This window comes from Saccostrea echinata, unplaced genomic scaffold, assembly GCF_033153115.1.
Source record: "Saccostrea echinata isolate AGI-Se365-2 ecotype Australia unplaced genomic scaffold, CSIRO_AGI_Sech_v1 ptg000001l, whole genome shotgun sequence".
Classification (NCBI taxonomy): Eukaryota; Metazoa; Mollusca; class Bivalvia; order Ostreida; family Ostreidae; genus Saccostrea; species Saccostrea echinata.
The window spans coordinates 41,642,941-41,658,479 of NW_026889750.1; the positions used below are offsets into that span (position 1 = coordinate 41,642,941).

The 15,539-nt window shown below is 32.7% G+C and overlaps 1 protein-coding gene across 1 annotated transcript in view; it reads left to right on the forward strand.

Annotated features, from left to right (window-relative positions):
• Window positions 1-259: 259 nt before the first annotated feature.
• The window catches only part of LOC133191972 (glypican-5-like), a 40,538-nt gene continuing 25,258 nt past the window's right edge, over window positions 260-15,539 (forward strand). Inside the window, exons 1-2 of the mRNA XM_061327773.1 lie at window positions 260-620; window positions 895-1,074. Of these exons, the coding sequence (XP_061183757.1) occupies window positions 446-620; window positions 895-1,074 (355 nt within the window). The 5' untranslated portion in view covers window positions 260-445. The remainder of the gene's footprint in view (window positions 621-894; window positions 1,075-15,539) is intronic.

The window sequence follows — 15,539 nt, forward strand, 5'->3', positions numbered from 1 at the left end:
ACAAAATGGGTTTGAAGAATCTTGAATTGTAAAAGAATTTTAACGTACGTTATCCTTGACGTTTTAAATTTTAAAAGTAGAATATAGGTGAACATTTTTTTTTATTTAATCTATATTTTTTGAGCTATGGCTTACTGTTTGTTTTCACCCACTGAGGGATTTGAAGAAGGAATTTCAATTGAAATCAAGATGACTAATTTTATGTATACCCAATAATGCGCCTCCGTACAAGAACAGTCTAGCCAATCGCGTGTCGTCTTTCATCAATCGACGGAGTGTTTACTCAAACATTTTCAATGTGTCACGGCGGATAGAAAGAACAGCTGAAGGCTGATGTCAGTGTGCGAAACATGTGAAAAGAGATGTGATAGTATTTGTTAACAACTCTCACAGACTTGACAAAATTTTTTGTTTTCTGATTTAGTATTCTGTAATAACTTGGAAAATGGCGAAAACTTGTTTGAGACAGTATTTTGTGTTCTTCTTTCTATGGACTTTTTATGTATCGTTGGCGGATCCAGACAGTGGGAGCCAAATGACCGGGTGTCATCGTGTAAAACAGGCTTACCTACGGGAACACATCGGTCCCGCCAGTCTAGTCCCGAGTGAACCAATTTATGGTAACTCGTAATTCAATAGTTATGAAAATGTTTTTATAAGAATTGTTGGATTAATTTTTTAAGGAGCTTCAAAATTACTTAATAAAAGTATTTATACCTTAATTTTTTACTATTCCGTTTAATTTTGTTTATTTAATTTTTTTGCACAAAATCCAATTTAGAATTACAGTACTGTTATTTTTTCCCCATAAAAAGAAATTTAAAAAATAATTTTACAGTTCTCTGTAAAATAAAACACTGAGGCCTAGTTCTACGAATGTATTAATCTTTTCAGATGGTGACATTTCAATATGTTTTAATGCTGCGTCTAAAGATAAAAGTGAAAAATCCTGCTGCTCCAAGGCTTCCGAGTTGAGTTATGTCACCGCTGCAGAAAAGTTTCTGCGAAAGACAATACACACAAAAAATGCATACCTTAAGAAATTAGTGATGGACCATATTGTACAATACGAAGGTAAGTATTTAGTTTGTGCACATAGTACAGAACTGCACAGGTACTTCCTAATGTAAAGGGAAACAACTTATGCAATGACAGGTGAAACTTGTGTGTTACAAATAGTGCTGTAATATAGGAGATAAGGCACGTTAGTTTAAAGTTTTCCTGCTTAAGACAAAATACAGAATAATTTTAAAGCATTACTATTTTGAAACAGTGTACTCTAATGTTTGAGTGAAAAGAAAACAATTATCACCTTTACCAGTGAATAATTATAATTTGATAATTATGTTAACTTACATGTTTATTCAAAGGTGTGATTTTTTCTTTAAAAAGTTAGGAAATACAGTTTAATCATATAATCATATAATTATCATAACTTTTCATTCCCACACCCATACAAGCACACTGTAAACAAGATCAAAGGGAAACTAAAAATCCAGAACCAAAGATTATATGTACATACTTTCTTTAAGTCTTAGCAGGGTATTATGCCAAACTGCTAACTGATAATTATAGAATATACACTACAGTTGTGAATATCTTAACTGCTTAGACCAATCTATAGAAACTTCTGTCTGATTATATTTAATTAGCCCTTTGAAAAAAATTAAGGAATTTTAAACTAATTAAGCTGTGCCTAGTTCTTATACAAACACGGTGCTTGATTCTTAAGAGGAAATAGTTTTTGTAATGAAGTATCACAGTCTGTATAAAGCATTGATTTAATAATCCTTCTTTTGGAAGAAAACATGCCTTTAGGGAGAAATTGAAATAATTTCCTTTTTAATCCCTGACCTTAATTACTTTCTAATGCAAACAATTTCAATGTTAAGTTGATTAAATCTTCCCAACCTAATGATTAAACTTTGCCGATTTAATAATGACCCTGTGTTGGAGGAAATCATATTTTGCACTTGTTCGTGTGGGGGGATAATGGTAAATCTGGGTTTAAAACACTTGATTATCTACTTAAGTTAGATTATTACCACAATTCCGTTGTGGCGTGGTAATTTAGCCACGAGTTTCCTGGAATGGCATATCATAGCCCGTGATGCTGACCACTTTAATATTTGATTCATTGAAATGTTTTTGCAGTGAATTACAAAAATCCCACAGAATATTTTGTCACAATGCAATTTTCTCACCAGCACAAATATTCACACATTGTTGATAAACATGCAGTTTAGACAGGAATAATGAAATTGTTGTCAACTTACCAGGAATGTTAAACCACACAGATGTGATTAGTTTGTAATAAATGTGCTCATTTTAACAAAATGCATTTTTGAAATCATTAAGGGGAGCTAGCTTTATAAAAAAAAGTACAAGATTATGCATGGGAAACAAATTGAGGACCGAAATTCCATTTTGGGCAATAAAATGTAAATGTGGGTTCAGAGTTAAAAAAAAATCAACAACAAATCCCACACATGTATGCTTGTTGGATTTTTTTCCTTTGGTTGGTGCTTCTATAGACAAGGTGAGGTGTGGAAACAAGGTGACAGAGAAGGCAGTTGTTTGACATTAGTGGTTCATAAAAAACCTCGCAAGCCATTTGTTGAAGTGTATGAGCCATTCTCTGCTGACTTATGTTAGGGAGTGTTGAACATAGTGTTGGATTGGAATGGCAACTGATTTATTGAAAGATTTACTCCATTTTTGCAAGTGAAAGAATATGAAATCTTACAGTTTTTTTGCTGTCCTTTGAATCTTATTTCAAACGATTTGCATACTGTAGTTTCCATATTTTCGTGAGTACTTAATATCACGAAATGACTCCTAGACCTCAAATATTGAGAACATAAATTTGCAAGTGAGTGATTATATTTCGTGGTGGTGCTTCTCGCAGAATTTCACGATAATAAATTTCTCACACACATTTTAGGAATCTACAGTATGCAGTATAAAATTATACTTTTTTTTCTCTACTTTTTGTACAAATAAAAATCGTTTATTCACAGTGAGTTTCTACTACATGCAGTGTCAAATTCATCCTCTGTTGATTTGCCTGTTTGAGGATGGCTACTGTTACAGATTCAGTTTCTGACATTGCAGTGTACATGTCATTATAAGGATGCTCTCTATGCATACACAATGTCAGACATGATCACATCATACATCTCATTTAATCCCAAGCACCTGTTTCAATGTGTCTTGAAATATTGATGATTTTATTGACTGTTTAAAAATTTACTTGCATAAAAAAAAAAGTCATTGAAAAGCTGGAGAAATGGTGCCCCGCTGTTTCTTGAAAAGAATTTTTTAACAGGAAATCAGGTGTGGCCATTAAAATTTATGTGATCAGCCAATTTTGAGTTTACAGGTGTAATGTAGATACAAAAAGCTGTTGTTTTGGCAAGAGATCAAGTTTTTTAGACACCACTTTTTAAAAAGAAAATCTTGATGAAAATATTATCCAAAAACATTTTAGAAAATTACCATCATATGTGTAATATCTTTCTATATGATGTGCTGTGTGATTAATTTAAGAACAAAAATTAATGGGTTAGAAATTTCAAAGCTAACGAGTCTAGTACAGCTTGAAGAAAAATGAAAACGAGGAAAACCTTGATGATCGCAGATCTTAGAATATTGTTGAATCATTTGATGTATCCATATAACCATCAACACATCATCAGCGAGCAGTTGTCTGATAATTCTGATTCTTATACAAACATATTAAAAACAAATTTCCAGTTAATGATTGACATACTGAATGGTAATTTTATATCAGAAACACGCTGTCTGAAAATTGTAACGTACTTTACTCTCTTTCACCACACACATGTTCGCAAAATTTAGATTTTAAAGTATTCGGTTATCATTTAAAAAGTGGAATAATGTTTTTCAAGAAAATTTGAAATCCATTTAGGACTCTTTAAAAACTGTTGTGTATTGATAAGGTAGATCTATGTCAACTTTTTCGCTGTATGAAAAAAATATCCTAATCAGTAAAATAGTAGTAATGAGCCATTTCCTTCATTTTATGAAAATATAAACATTTTTTTTTTTTATTTTAAGTTTATTGAACAATCATCATAATGATCAAGCAATTCCAAAAGAATCAAAATCTGAGTGTAATTTTATCGATATCTGCAGCGAGGAAACCATTTTTTCTGGAGATCTTTGCTATAATGTTTAATGGCCAGACCCACACCTTTTTTTTCACCCTTTGTGGAGAAGGTCACCACACACTTTAAATGGAGATCACTCGTGTGATATTATTTATGCCCAATTTGCTACAAAAATATTTTTTCTCTGCTGATACGTGTTTATCGATTCTTTTTCTTTTGTCTGGGTGAATAAAATTAAACTGGTCTGAAGGTACATATTGTTATACCACAGGCAATGATAGAATTGTGTTACAAAATGTTGTAGATCCCCCCCCAATCAAGTTGACAATCACACAGTCAAATGACCTTTCAAATAGATATTTACACTTAATTGATATTCATTCTGATATGTAAATATACATTAATTAACAAAATCAACTGTTCACTTAATGTATTGATTTTAATTTAAACATGATCACAGCTGTGACAAATTGATTTAAAAAATGTACACAAATCTTCATAGAATTCCTTCACACTGTCCTAAACATAGGAATATGCAGCCTGTGATCAAATCATTAGTTCATCAAAGGAATAAGGTCATATCCGAATCTTGAGGTCATCAAGGAGAAAAAAATTCTCAATCATCATAAAACTGATAGTGTTTTCCCTCACAATAAAACCATATAGGTTTGTGTTTATAGATGTTTCATGGCCAGCAATTTGATTACGAACTCGTAAGCAATCAACGTAAATAACCAGTTATGTACCTGAACACGCACCTTAGCTTAGATCATGAAGGACTCGCCCTTGGCAAGAGAAGCCCTCGCCTGAACTATAAAAAAAATGCAGACAAGCAAGTATCTATATCATTTTTTTTTAACTTTAGGCTGTAAGATTGTTGCAGTTTTACAGTCTGCCATTGGATACTTGTGACATCTCATCAGATGCCTCGGCAATTTTCCTGCGATTTAGTGGGGGTTGTAAGAAGACACATAAAATATACAACACTTTTATTTCTCTCTTATCTGATTAATTTTGGTGTAGACTCTTTTTTGATGGCTGCCTAATTGGCACTCTGATGGTACAATATTTTTGTTCAGAAGCAGCTTCAGCTATCAGTGATGTTCTATAAATCTGAGGTAGCAAATAATTAAAATGATTTAACTTTTGATTGAGGACATTAATCCTGACATTTTATTCATTATCTGAGATAAGGTACATAAAATTAGTGTAAATTTGACCATCTGCTATTTATTAGTCATGTTCGCAACCAAAAAAAGAGAAATGTTTACATTGTGCATGAATTTGACCTTTTTGTGAAAAAAAAATCCAATTCTGTAGTACTATAGGTTAATTGGCTAAGAAACAGAGACAGATAGAGACAGCTTATATGTAGGTATAATCCCTATAACTGGCTTGCTGTAATGGTTCTGGCTAGGTGTCTAGTCTGGACATCGTTAATCAGAGGTAATTGACTTAGATGTGAGGGTAATTAATCAGGGATGATCTGTTAGTAGGAGCCTGTCTATAAGTGTAATGGTATTGTTAACATGAGGATGTACATCAATGGTGGCTACTGTCCAGAAGAGCTGCTCTCACCAGAATTGTAAAAAATACTTTATGAAAAAAAGGGACATAAGCTATTATCTTTCTATGGCATTGTTGTTTTCTTTAGTGAAGTGGACACCCGGCATAGCTCCACTGGATGTAGGCTACGCCTGTCCACTTCTCTAAAGAGAACGCAGCACAGTCTATATTCAAATAAATGTCTTATTTAATACTAAGGGAAGGTGATATTTGATGAAAATATATTTTCTATAAACACCAGGAATCATTTAACTCATTGACTGTAAACAGGTGTGAGTATTGACAAAGTTGAAATGTGTGTCTGACACACCCAATGTTTCCATGCTTTCTATAACTTTTTCAAAGAAGATGCAACTTCAGAAGAACAATTAAGAGAGCAGCTGTGAAATTAGATCACTTTTAATAGGATTTATTGCTTTATGTGGAAGATATGCAACTTTCAAGCATTAATTATCAGATATGATAGGTCTTTAGCACTATACCTATACATATTATGCAGCCTTCCTTTGAAAGTTACGAGCAGTAATTATAAACAAATTCATAAATTTTGATGTGAACATTAAAAGTATCAAATAGAGCATTATAGAAGGAACTTGATAAAGTTTGTAAGTAGAGTGGAAGGAATATATCAAAGAATTTTTTTGGGCACATAATGCATTACAGATTGTGCAAAGTCTGCTAGAAGATTTGGGAAACACTTTTATTTTTTAGTTTTTTTCATATACATTTCACTTAAAACTTAGCACTAACTCCACTATTAGCTTATTGAATATTTGACATAATATGGCTTTTATTTGTCCTAAAAAAAAAAATACATGGTTTTATGATCTAAACTCATTAATGTTAGCTTAAAGTTGAATTAGAGCTCATCTTTGTCAAGAGTGCAACACATTACCTTTTCAGAACTAATAAAAAAGAAGTCAGTATGATTGAAACTCTTCATTGTTGGGAGGTAGACTCTGTGCATCTTCATCCTAAAACAAAAGACAGGTTTCTTTCTGAAGCAATCAATTAATTGAAAACTGACAAACTGCATCACAGGATACAACATTGGTCTAGTATCCAGGGCTTAAAACTGACAACCATCCATTCTCAACATAAGTTTTTTTTTTCTCCCTCTGTGAGTTAACAGTAAGTCTGGTTACAGACGATTTGGAGTGCAAACAGCTAGGTGCAAAGTAATTCATGCAGGTTTTCTGGATGGGTGCCACAGGAATAATTTGAAAAACGAGCAGTATTAATTTTTGAAGAAAAAAATGCGGTTTTAAGTTAGCACCATGCACTTATTCTTGGGGGATCCCTATTGTTCCAGAAGCTGAAATGACTTTCTGCAAATTTATCATTGCAGCTGAAAATAAAATGCATTTAGATATAGACAATTGTCCCATGTTCACATGCAAATGAACATTTTTCACACACAAACTCAATTATTGTTCAGCTCGTTAACTCACCTGAGTCACATGCTAAAGTGAACTTTTCTGATGGAAATTTTGAATATTGATATATACTGATAATACTATTTTAAAGCTTTTTTTTATCTTGAACATTGTATCTTGAATACCATGGATGTCTCAATCACTTTTTCTTTTTCTATTTTGTGTGTAATAACCTCAACATCTTGAACCCTTGGATGTCTTGAAGTTTTCTTTTTCAGCCTAATCAAGTTCAAGATATCAAGGTTTGACTGTAATTACATGATTGTGTCTTTATACAACACAAAGCTTTATCCAATTGATGTGTCTGGGAAGCTAAATCATTTTTACAAAACCTTTGCTTCTTAGAACCAATACAACTAAGATTATCAAAAATTATTAAAGCAAAGGAAGTACAAATAATAACTTGTGATTTTATGAAGTTTTAAGACTTGAGAATAATATTTTTTAAGCAGTACTGAGTAATACATGTACAAGGAGGATACATTGTATCTATAATGTGTGATTTAATTATAATCCATGCAACAGAATGAAATTTATTTATCTCTTATTTTATTTTATCATTCTGAATGACAACTATCCAAACATTGACTCCCAATTAGCATAGTTATAACTACCTGCAATCCTTGGGGGGGGGGGGGGGGGGGGGCTCTCCAGAAAATATCAGATTAAAAAAATCAGAGAGGAGCTAAGTTATTACCAATTTCTAAATTTAAAATTGAAACACTTCCTTTACAAAATGTAATAGCATATGGTTGGTAAACATTGATTGTAAACAAATGTTACATCTTTGTGTATTTATCTGCATGAAATATTATTAATGGAGAAATATTTTAGACTAAATGTTTATCACAGGAAAATGAAATATTTAAAAGATTATAGAGGGTAATTCAAGTAGCAATTGATTTTCTGTCAAAAATTACCAGGATTGTTATTTTTATGAGATAGATTTGATAATTCGACACCAAAAACCAAAAAAAGTCCTCTGAAATGTTTAATCAATGATAAACTGAGCTGAGATGATTTAAATCTGAACAGCTGTGAAGTCCATGAGATCATCACCACTGTTTGCCTGACATCTTCCCAGTGTACAATGAAATCTATTGTCTGTGCTTATTATTTTTCTTAATGATCAGATTTAAAAATGTTTAAATTCCTCTGTTGGTTAGGTTGTCCTGCAGAATGCATTCAGAAGACAAAATCTGATTAAGGAAGCGAAGTGAGAAAAAATCTTTAAGTCTTCTTGATTGGAATCTTTGTGACAGAATTGAGAGGGATTTTATTATTTTTTTTGGCTGTACTGTATATGGTTCTCTGTGAATAAGCCATCTTAAACATGCTTAAAAATGCCCTAAATCGGGTAGACAGGACAAGGGTTATCATCATGTATCAATATTTACCCTGAGTCTAAAATCATTTTCTTTTGCACATTCTATCCTGTTTATATAAGCTGAACAGTTTAGGAAATATTTGTTATGTTAGGGACTCCTAGCACAGATTTGTTTGGACAAAAGAGGCCTTAGGGATATTTTTTTTCACATGGAAAAGATAATTGAATTGCCATGGTATTTGGATCTTTTTTTTTAAAGAAACTTTATTGGATTTGAAAGACAATTTCATCTGTTTGATTGAATATTGACAAGAAAGTACATTTAGGAATTTCAATGGTTTTTCATTTAGATTAAACTAAAAATAGTCATTAGTCTATGGCTCTATCTATAAATATTGAAATAAAGATGAGCCAATATTGTGCATGACTATTTGCAAAGAAATCAGGATTACATCATGTGTTGGACATTTTATTGCAGAGAGATGTATGTTTTGTTATGATGGTCTTGGTCAGAGATTTATTACATGGATATAGGGATAATTACAGTTGACTGAAGACCTTCTATTGGTTTGATCTATGACAAAGGTACAGTTTTATGCCTCCGTATCAAAGATTGGGGGGTATATAGTTTTTGCCCTGTCCATCCATATGTCTAGCTGTCCATCTGTCTAGCTGTCTGTCTGCCTGCAAAAACTTTAACATTGCCCATAACTTTTGATTGGTTAGAGCTATGGCTTTCATATTTCACATGTGTATTCCCTGTGACCTTTCTTTGGGTATCATCATATTTGACCTTGACCTTGGAGTTTGATCCATTTTTGCAAAATTTAAACGAACATTTACCTTGACCGTAACTTTTGAACAAATGGCGCTAGGGCTTTCATACTTCACATGTGTAATCCTTGTAACAAGACCTTCCTTTGGATACCAACAACTTTGACCCTTTAACCTTGACCTAGCAGTTTGACCTACTTTTGAAAAACTTTAACCTTGGCAACAACTTTTGAACGGTTGGTGCGAGGGCTTTCATACTTCAAATATATAATCTTTGTGACAAGGCCTTTCTTTGGATACCAACAACTTTGACCCTTTGACCTTGACCTAGAAGTTTGACTTACTTTTTAAAAACTTTAACCTTGGACATAACTTTTGAACAGTTGGTGCTTATAGGGCTTGCATATTCAACATGTCTATTCCTAAGTGTGACAAGACCTTCCTTTGGATACCAACAATTGCAATCCATTGACTTTGACCTTGAAGTCTATTCCTCATGACAAGACCTTCCTTTGGATACCAACAATTGTAATCCATTGACTTTGACTTTGGAGTTTGACCTACTTTTGAAAAACTTTAACCTTGGCCATAACTTTTGAACAATTGGTGCTACGGCTTTCATATTTCACATGTGTATTTCTTGGAAGAAGGGCTTTCCTTGGGCACCATTAGTTTTGACCATTTGACCTTGATGTTTGACTTACTTTTGAAAAACTTTAACCTTTTCCATATCTATTCAATGATTGCTGCTAGGGGTTTCATATTTCACAGGTATATTTCTGGAGAAAAGACCTTACTGTGGGTACCAACATATTTGATTTGCATTTGAGAAATACTAACCTTTGCTATAAGTTTCCATACAGTGGCATCTGAGTGTTTCATAAACACATCTTGTTTTGTTAATGTTATAGGAAAGTTGGGAGACATTTTCAGTCAGAACTAAATAGGGGTTGTATTACTTCTTTATCTCACTGACTTTCTTCTTTGCTTGGAAGTTTGTGTGAGATATTTATACCTGTTACAATCAGGTGCAAGTTCACAATACGAGTCTGAAGTGTCAAGAGAACAAGATTTTGTGCCTTCACCAGGTAATAGGGGCTGTGGAATACAATTTAATTTTAAAATTTATATTGTCTCATTCATCTGACCTGTGGCTATCTACTCCAGCAGCTTTAAAACTCCATATTAATGAGATCTGGGTCAGAATTCAATGTCAAATCCCTCAAAACAATATGTTCTATACTGCAATGGACAGTTATATATTAGAAAATACAAAAAAAAAAAAAAAAATGAAAGCAAGTCCATATCAAACAATGATACAATAAGCTGACAAACTCAGACCTTGATAATGTTGTGAAGTTGCCCCCCTATGAAGTTTATTTATACTTTTATTTGAAGCATGTAATCATTATGTAATAATGTTTTTTTTTTCAAGGTATATTTCAGTCAGACTCGGCTAGTGCATGTTTTTAAATATGCAGTACTATAAAAACTTGTGTTGAATTGATCCATGGGGAAGCCTTCTGAGAGCAGAATCATGTTTGTGCATAAAGTTCGTTTTGCTTACTGATGCAGATAAATGATGATTAGAGGAATTTTGATTAATTATAGGGAGTAATTGTGCCAGTAATGATGTAACTGGGAAGTTGGGTTTTATAGAGTCGTTTTATGCCTTGTCTGTGACACAGGCCCATAAGTGAACAAGTTCTACAAACCATCACATTATTAAGTTATTCTATTAACTCACTATTCTATCATCTCCTATTCAATTATTATATGTTTGACAATCAATAATGTATGAAATCGGTCAGGTACAACGATGCTAGATTTAGCTGCCAAATATTTCCGAGCCTGAAAGCTTAATTATTTCTATTTTGTAGACATACTATTTCTTATTTCCTTTAATGATATTTAGGGAATGCTTTAATCGCACTTTGAATTTATTTCTCTCTAGTATTGACTCTGCTCATAATTAATGTTTTTGTTGCCCTGTCACATTGAAGGGTTTAATCTTTTCATAGTTAGGATACTGGATTATATTAACAAGACAGTGATGTTGGGAAACTCACCATGGATGTCCAATCACTAAACAAGCTGGATTGACTGCGGAGCTAGAATACATTTGAATGAAATTCTATCCCAAAATGGAATGTTAATTATCGTCCCATAATAATTCACAGCCAAAACTGATATGTTCAACAGCAGAAATATTATAAAAACATACAAAACATCAGAAGGCAGTCTACTTTATATGACTAGATATTGAATTTTATGTCGAGCAGATTTAGGCCATGTACTGATTGGAATTCTGTTCCTGCGAGCCTATAAACGTCACCGACTTATAACCGGATTTTTATGTATTCTGATTATACCCAATGTTTGGAATGTCTCGTTAATCCTTCTTTTGAATCATTTACATGCGGCCACACAGGTGTGAAGAATACTTTTAGAATAGGAGGAGTATTATGACACATATGTTCCTCCATACTTTGAAAAAAATCAACGGGGTGGTGCTAAAAATGTTTGCTGTCACCTGTTTTTATGGTTGAGGGAAGGTCTTTATCTGCTATATGCATAGATATACTTAAAAGATAAAAGCTTTTGTATTTTCAATAAACAGGAAAGCGGTGTCATTTTGATGAGCAGAAAATGAATGTGTCACCTGCAACACTGATCTCCGATTTCAGTCCTTTTTTTGTAAAGATGAATGATTCAGTGTGACCAGTTCAATCCTAGAAGATTACAGTATGCTAAATGAAAAGATTGCTGAAGAGTTAAGACCGAACTTAATATTATACTTAATTCATGCTTCACGCATTTTCTCTCTCCCTATATGTTCTTTTTGAATCATTTATGGATTAAGTTTAATTAAATATAGATTTCTATATATACACATAATTTCAGACATAGCTCAGTTATTATATATCTGTATCTGGTCTATTTTTATCTACACATACCTTTCATCAAATGTATAATCTTTTATAGCACATATTAATTATCACTAATGAGGTTTCATAACAAACTACTGTAAAATTTTAGCTTGAAAAATTGTTTGCCCTTTAATGACGCATTGCACTCGGTAGATGATGTTACGCACAAGCAGAAAACAGCAGGCTACTGTGTCTGGGAGATGAGTATCAGTCGTAAAATCGTGTGTTGTATATCTCATGAAAATAAGTGATATAAAGCATCGAAAGTTATCAAAATGTTTATTTTGATGTGTTAAATGTGTCCTCTACAACACATTTAAATCTCTTTTAGCATGCAATACATAATAAATTTGAAGCACAGGAATGTTGGAAATGCAATTTATTAAATTTTAAGAATTTAATAATGTGATAAAAATTATTGAAATGCATAATTTTAGGGAATGGTTGCTACTCAAGGGATGGGTTTAAATATATGATAATTTGGTGTATCTTCAAAATAAAACTTTATTTCCTGTTCTTGGTGATAATAATGTCAGTGCAAGGAAAATATTCATTGATTGTTCTATTCTGAAGATAATACCCCACCCAACTCTACCAAGTGCTAATACGTGTATTCTCTTTGTCAGTTGTTATTCAGTTAAGTTAAATGCAAGATATTGAATTTCTTACTATTGGAAGATGCTCATACCTTGTCTGAGAATATCAGCACTCCAATTGACCATTTCTTACTCGAATTGAAAATTATATTTTGTATAAATTTCCTCCACCATATATATATGCATGGCATTTCATCAAACTTCATAATCTGATTCACATTGATGAGAACATTTCAAATGTGTGTTAAAATTTTTCTGACCTTGACCTTCTCAATGAAATTTACTATCCTTTGCCCTCGTATCCCTCCAAAATCATACATTGGATTAATTAATATACAAATACTAAGGAAACAAGGTACATTTTCTTTCCATTTTGCAACACAAAAGTACCAATAAGCAGACATTCATATTCCATGGAAATTTTTTTTATGAAACAGAAAGTCAATAAAAATGTGTTTTCGCAGCTATGTTAAGGCTGTCCGAACGCTTGATATGCATAAGATATATACTATTTAATTTTGAGCTATGTTTTGATTTCAATTTGTAATCTATGTATACATGCAAAGTTCAGTTGTAAAGAGAGTTGAATAAGGTATTATAAAAAGCATTTTTCTGATGTCACATGACTGTGTTGATCACATGACGGACACATAAATTTTCTTAAATGTTGCACAAAAATCGCATCGGCACAAGTGAAAAACAAAATTATTGTGAACGGTTTATTACATAAATCAATTAAACATATCCTTGGGTATATATAAAGTGCTGGGGACAAGCCTGAATTTTATTTCTTAAGAAAATATTTCACGAGAAATCTTACCCACATACAAGGGGGCATTTTCCACTCTTTGTTGCAATTTATACAACATGGGAAGAATTACAAACAATCCCCCAGCAAAATTCAGTTAGAGGACATATTTTTCTAGTAGATTCACACAGAATATCTTCAATTTATACTTATTATTCACTTGTGCCAGTCTAATTTATACACGATTTATAAATTCTGACTCTGTCTACGGACGTATAAGGGGGAGCATTTCACATTCTTTTTCTGTAATTGTTTGAATACGTACATGTAATACAAGAAAAAGGAATAACGATATTATATTGCAAATATTCACCATCATAACAGCATACTGAAGCTTAACACAAGAATCCAGACACATGAATTAAACATCAACGTAAAAAAATTCTGCATGTCATGTGAAAGGAATGTAAAAGTTATGACACTTTCCCCATCATGTTTGCAGTGACTTGACGTCATATGCCATTATGACGTCATATCTAGGTAGTTCAGAGAAGTTACTACTGCTGGTACATTGTGACATTCTTCGGACAGCCTTATCCTAGCCGCGTTTATGATTTCATATATTGCTGTCATTTGACACATGCATTAGATGCTGCAATCTTTGATAAAATAAACAAGTAAAAAAGGTGGCAAGTTGCAAAACATTTAATGAATTGCAGCTGCAAAGCTTTTATGGATCTACAGCCTCTAACATCTTGAGTTTTTGATTGTAAAACATGTTGTAATCTGCTTTGAAAAATGGGCGCATAAAATACTGCATCTTTATATCGATTTCACAGAGTAAAACCATTAAAAACTGAGAGACATAAATTTGCCAGCTCATGGGTAGAGTCCAAGATTTTGTCTTTCTCCCATGGAATTCTTAATGAACATGCATAAGGATCATGTCAAGGTCATTTAGGTTCTTCACAGCAAAAATGCATGAATATGAAACAGCTGTCATTCTTGAATGTCAAAAAGTTTTATAGAGCTTTAAAAAAGTCTTTCTTTAATTGATTCCAAGTTTTAAATCATAAAAGGTTGTTGCCTATAATGTTTTATTGTAAAAGCTGAGACATTTCACATACTGAATGTTTTAAAGTTGTTCTCAAAACAGTAATGTGTCTCTCCAAAAAAGTATGCAAACCTGGGCCTTTCAGTATAAAATTGTTAAGATTTTTAGAAGAGGAAATCTAACCTGTGTCAACAAAGCAAAAAATGTCCTTATAGGGCATCATGTAGAGTAAACAGAGTGAAAGAAACAGTTCTGTGGTAAGTGTGGGGTAAATATTTAACCAGCATTTCCCTCCATTATATGTCTAGTGTGCGTTGTCGGGTATCCGATTCAGACAAAATCTTCTGCCTATTACCTATGTCATATCATCTTAAAATATCTAACCTTTTATAAATGGTAGCACATTCCAATGTCTCTAATCAAGCAATGCGTTGATTCGAATTGCTAAGATATATTTCTATTGATGGCTAGAGATACTTTTGTTTGGCATGCGATATAGGTGTATTGTGTCATTTCAAGCATTCATTGAACATATTTGGTTGTTCAGAGATTTTACATCTTTTTAATGACCAGTCGCGCTATTTGAGATTCGATAGACAAGATACAGTGACATTTTCATCGTAATTAACAACCATATCTGTAAACCCCCATCTTTAACCCTCTTTAATAATTGTCAATGCCTGTATGTTAAAAATGACATGGTTGTTTTAAATGATATTCCAGTATACATACATATATACATTGATAATTTGTACTTAATCATAAATATATGATAAGACTGATCAGGTATAACTGGTAAAGGTCATGTAGAAGAGTAGAAGTAGATTAGTATGAAACAGGGATGAATCCAGGATTTTCAACAAACAAAGCAAAAAAAAAACAAAAACAAAACAAGTTGCCCAAACCTGAAAATCCCTTTTTCTTGTTGGGGGGGGGGGGGGGGGGGGGTTAGAAGAGGATATTTTCCTAACTCAA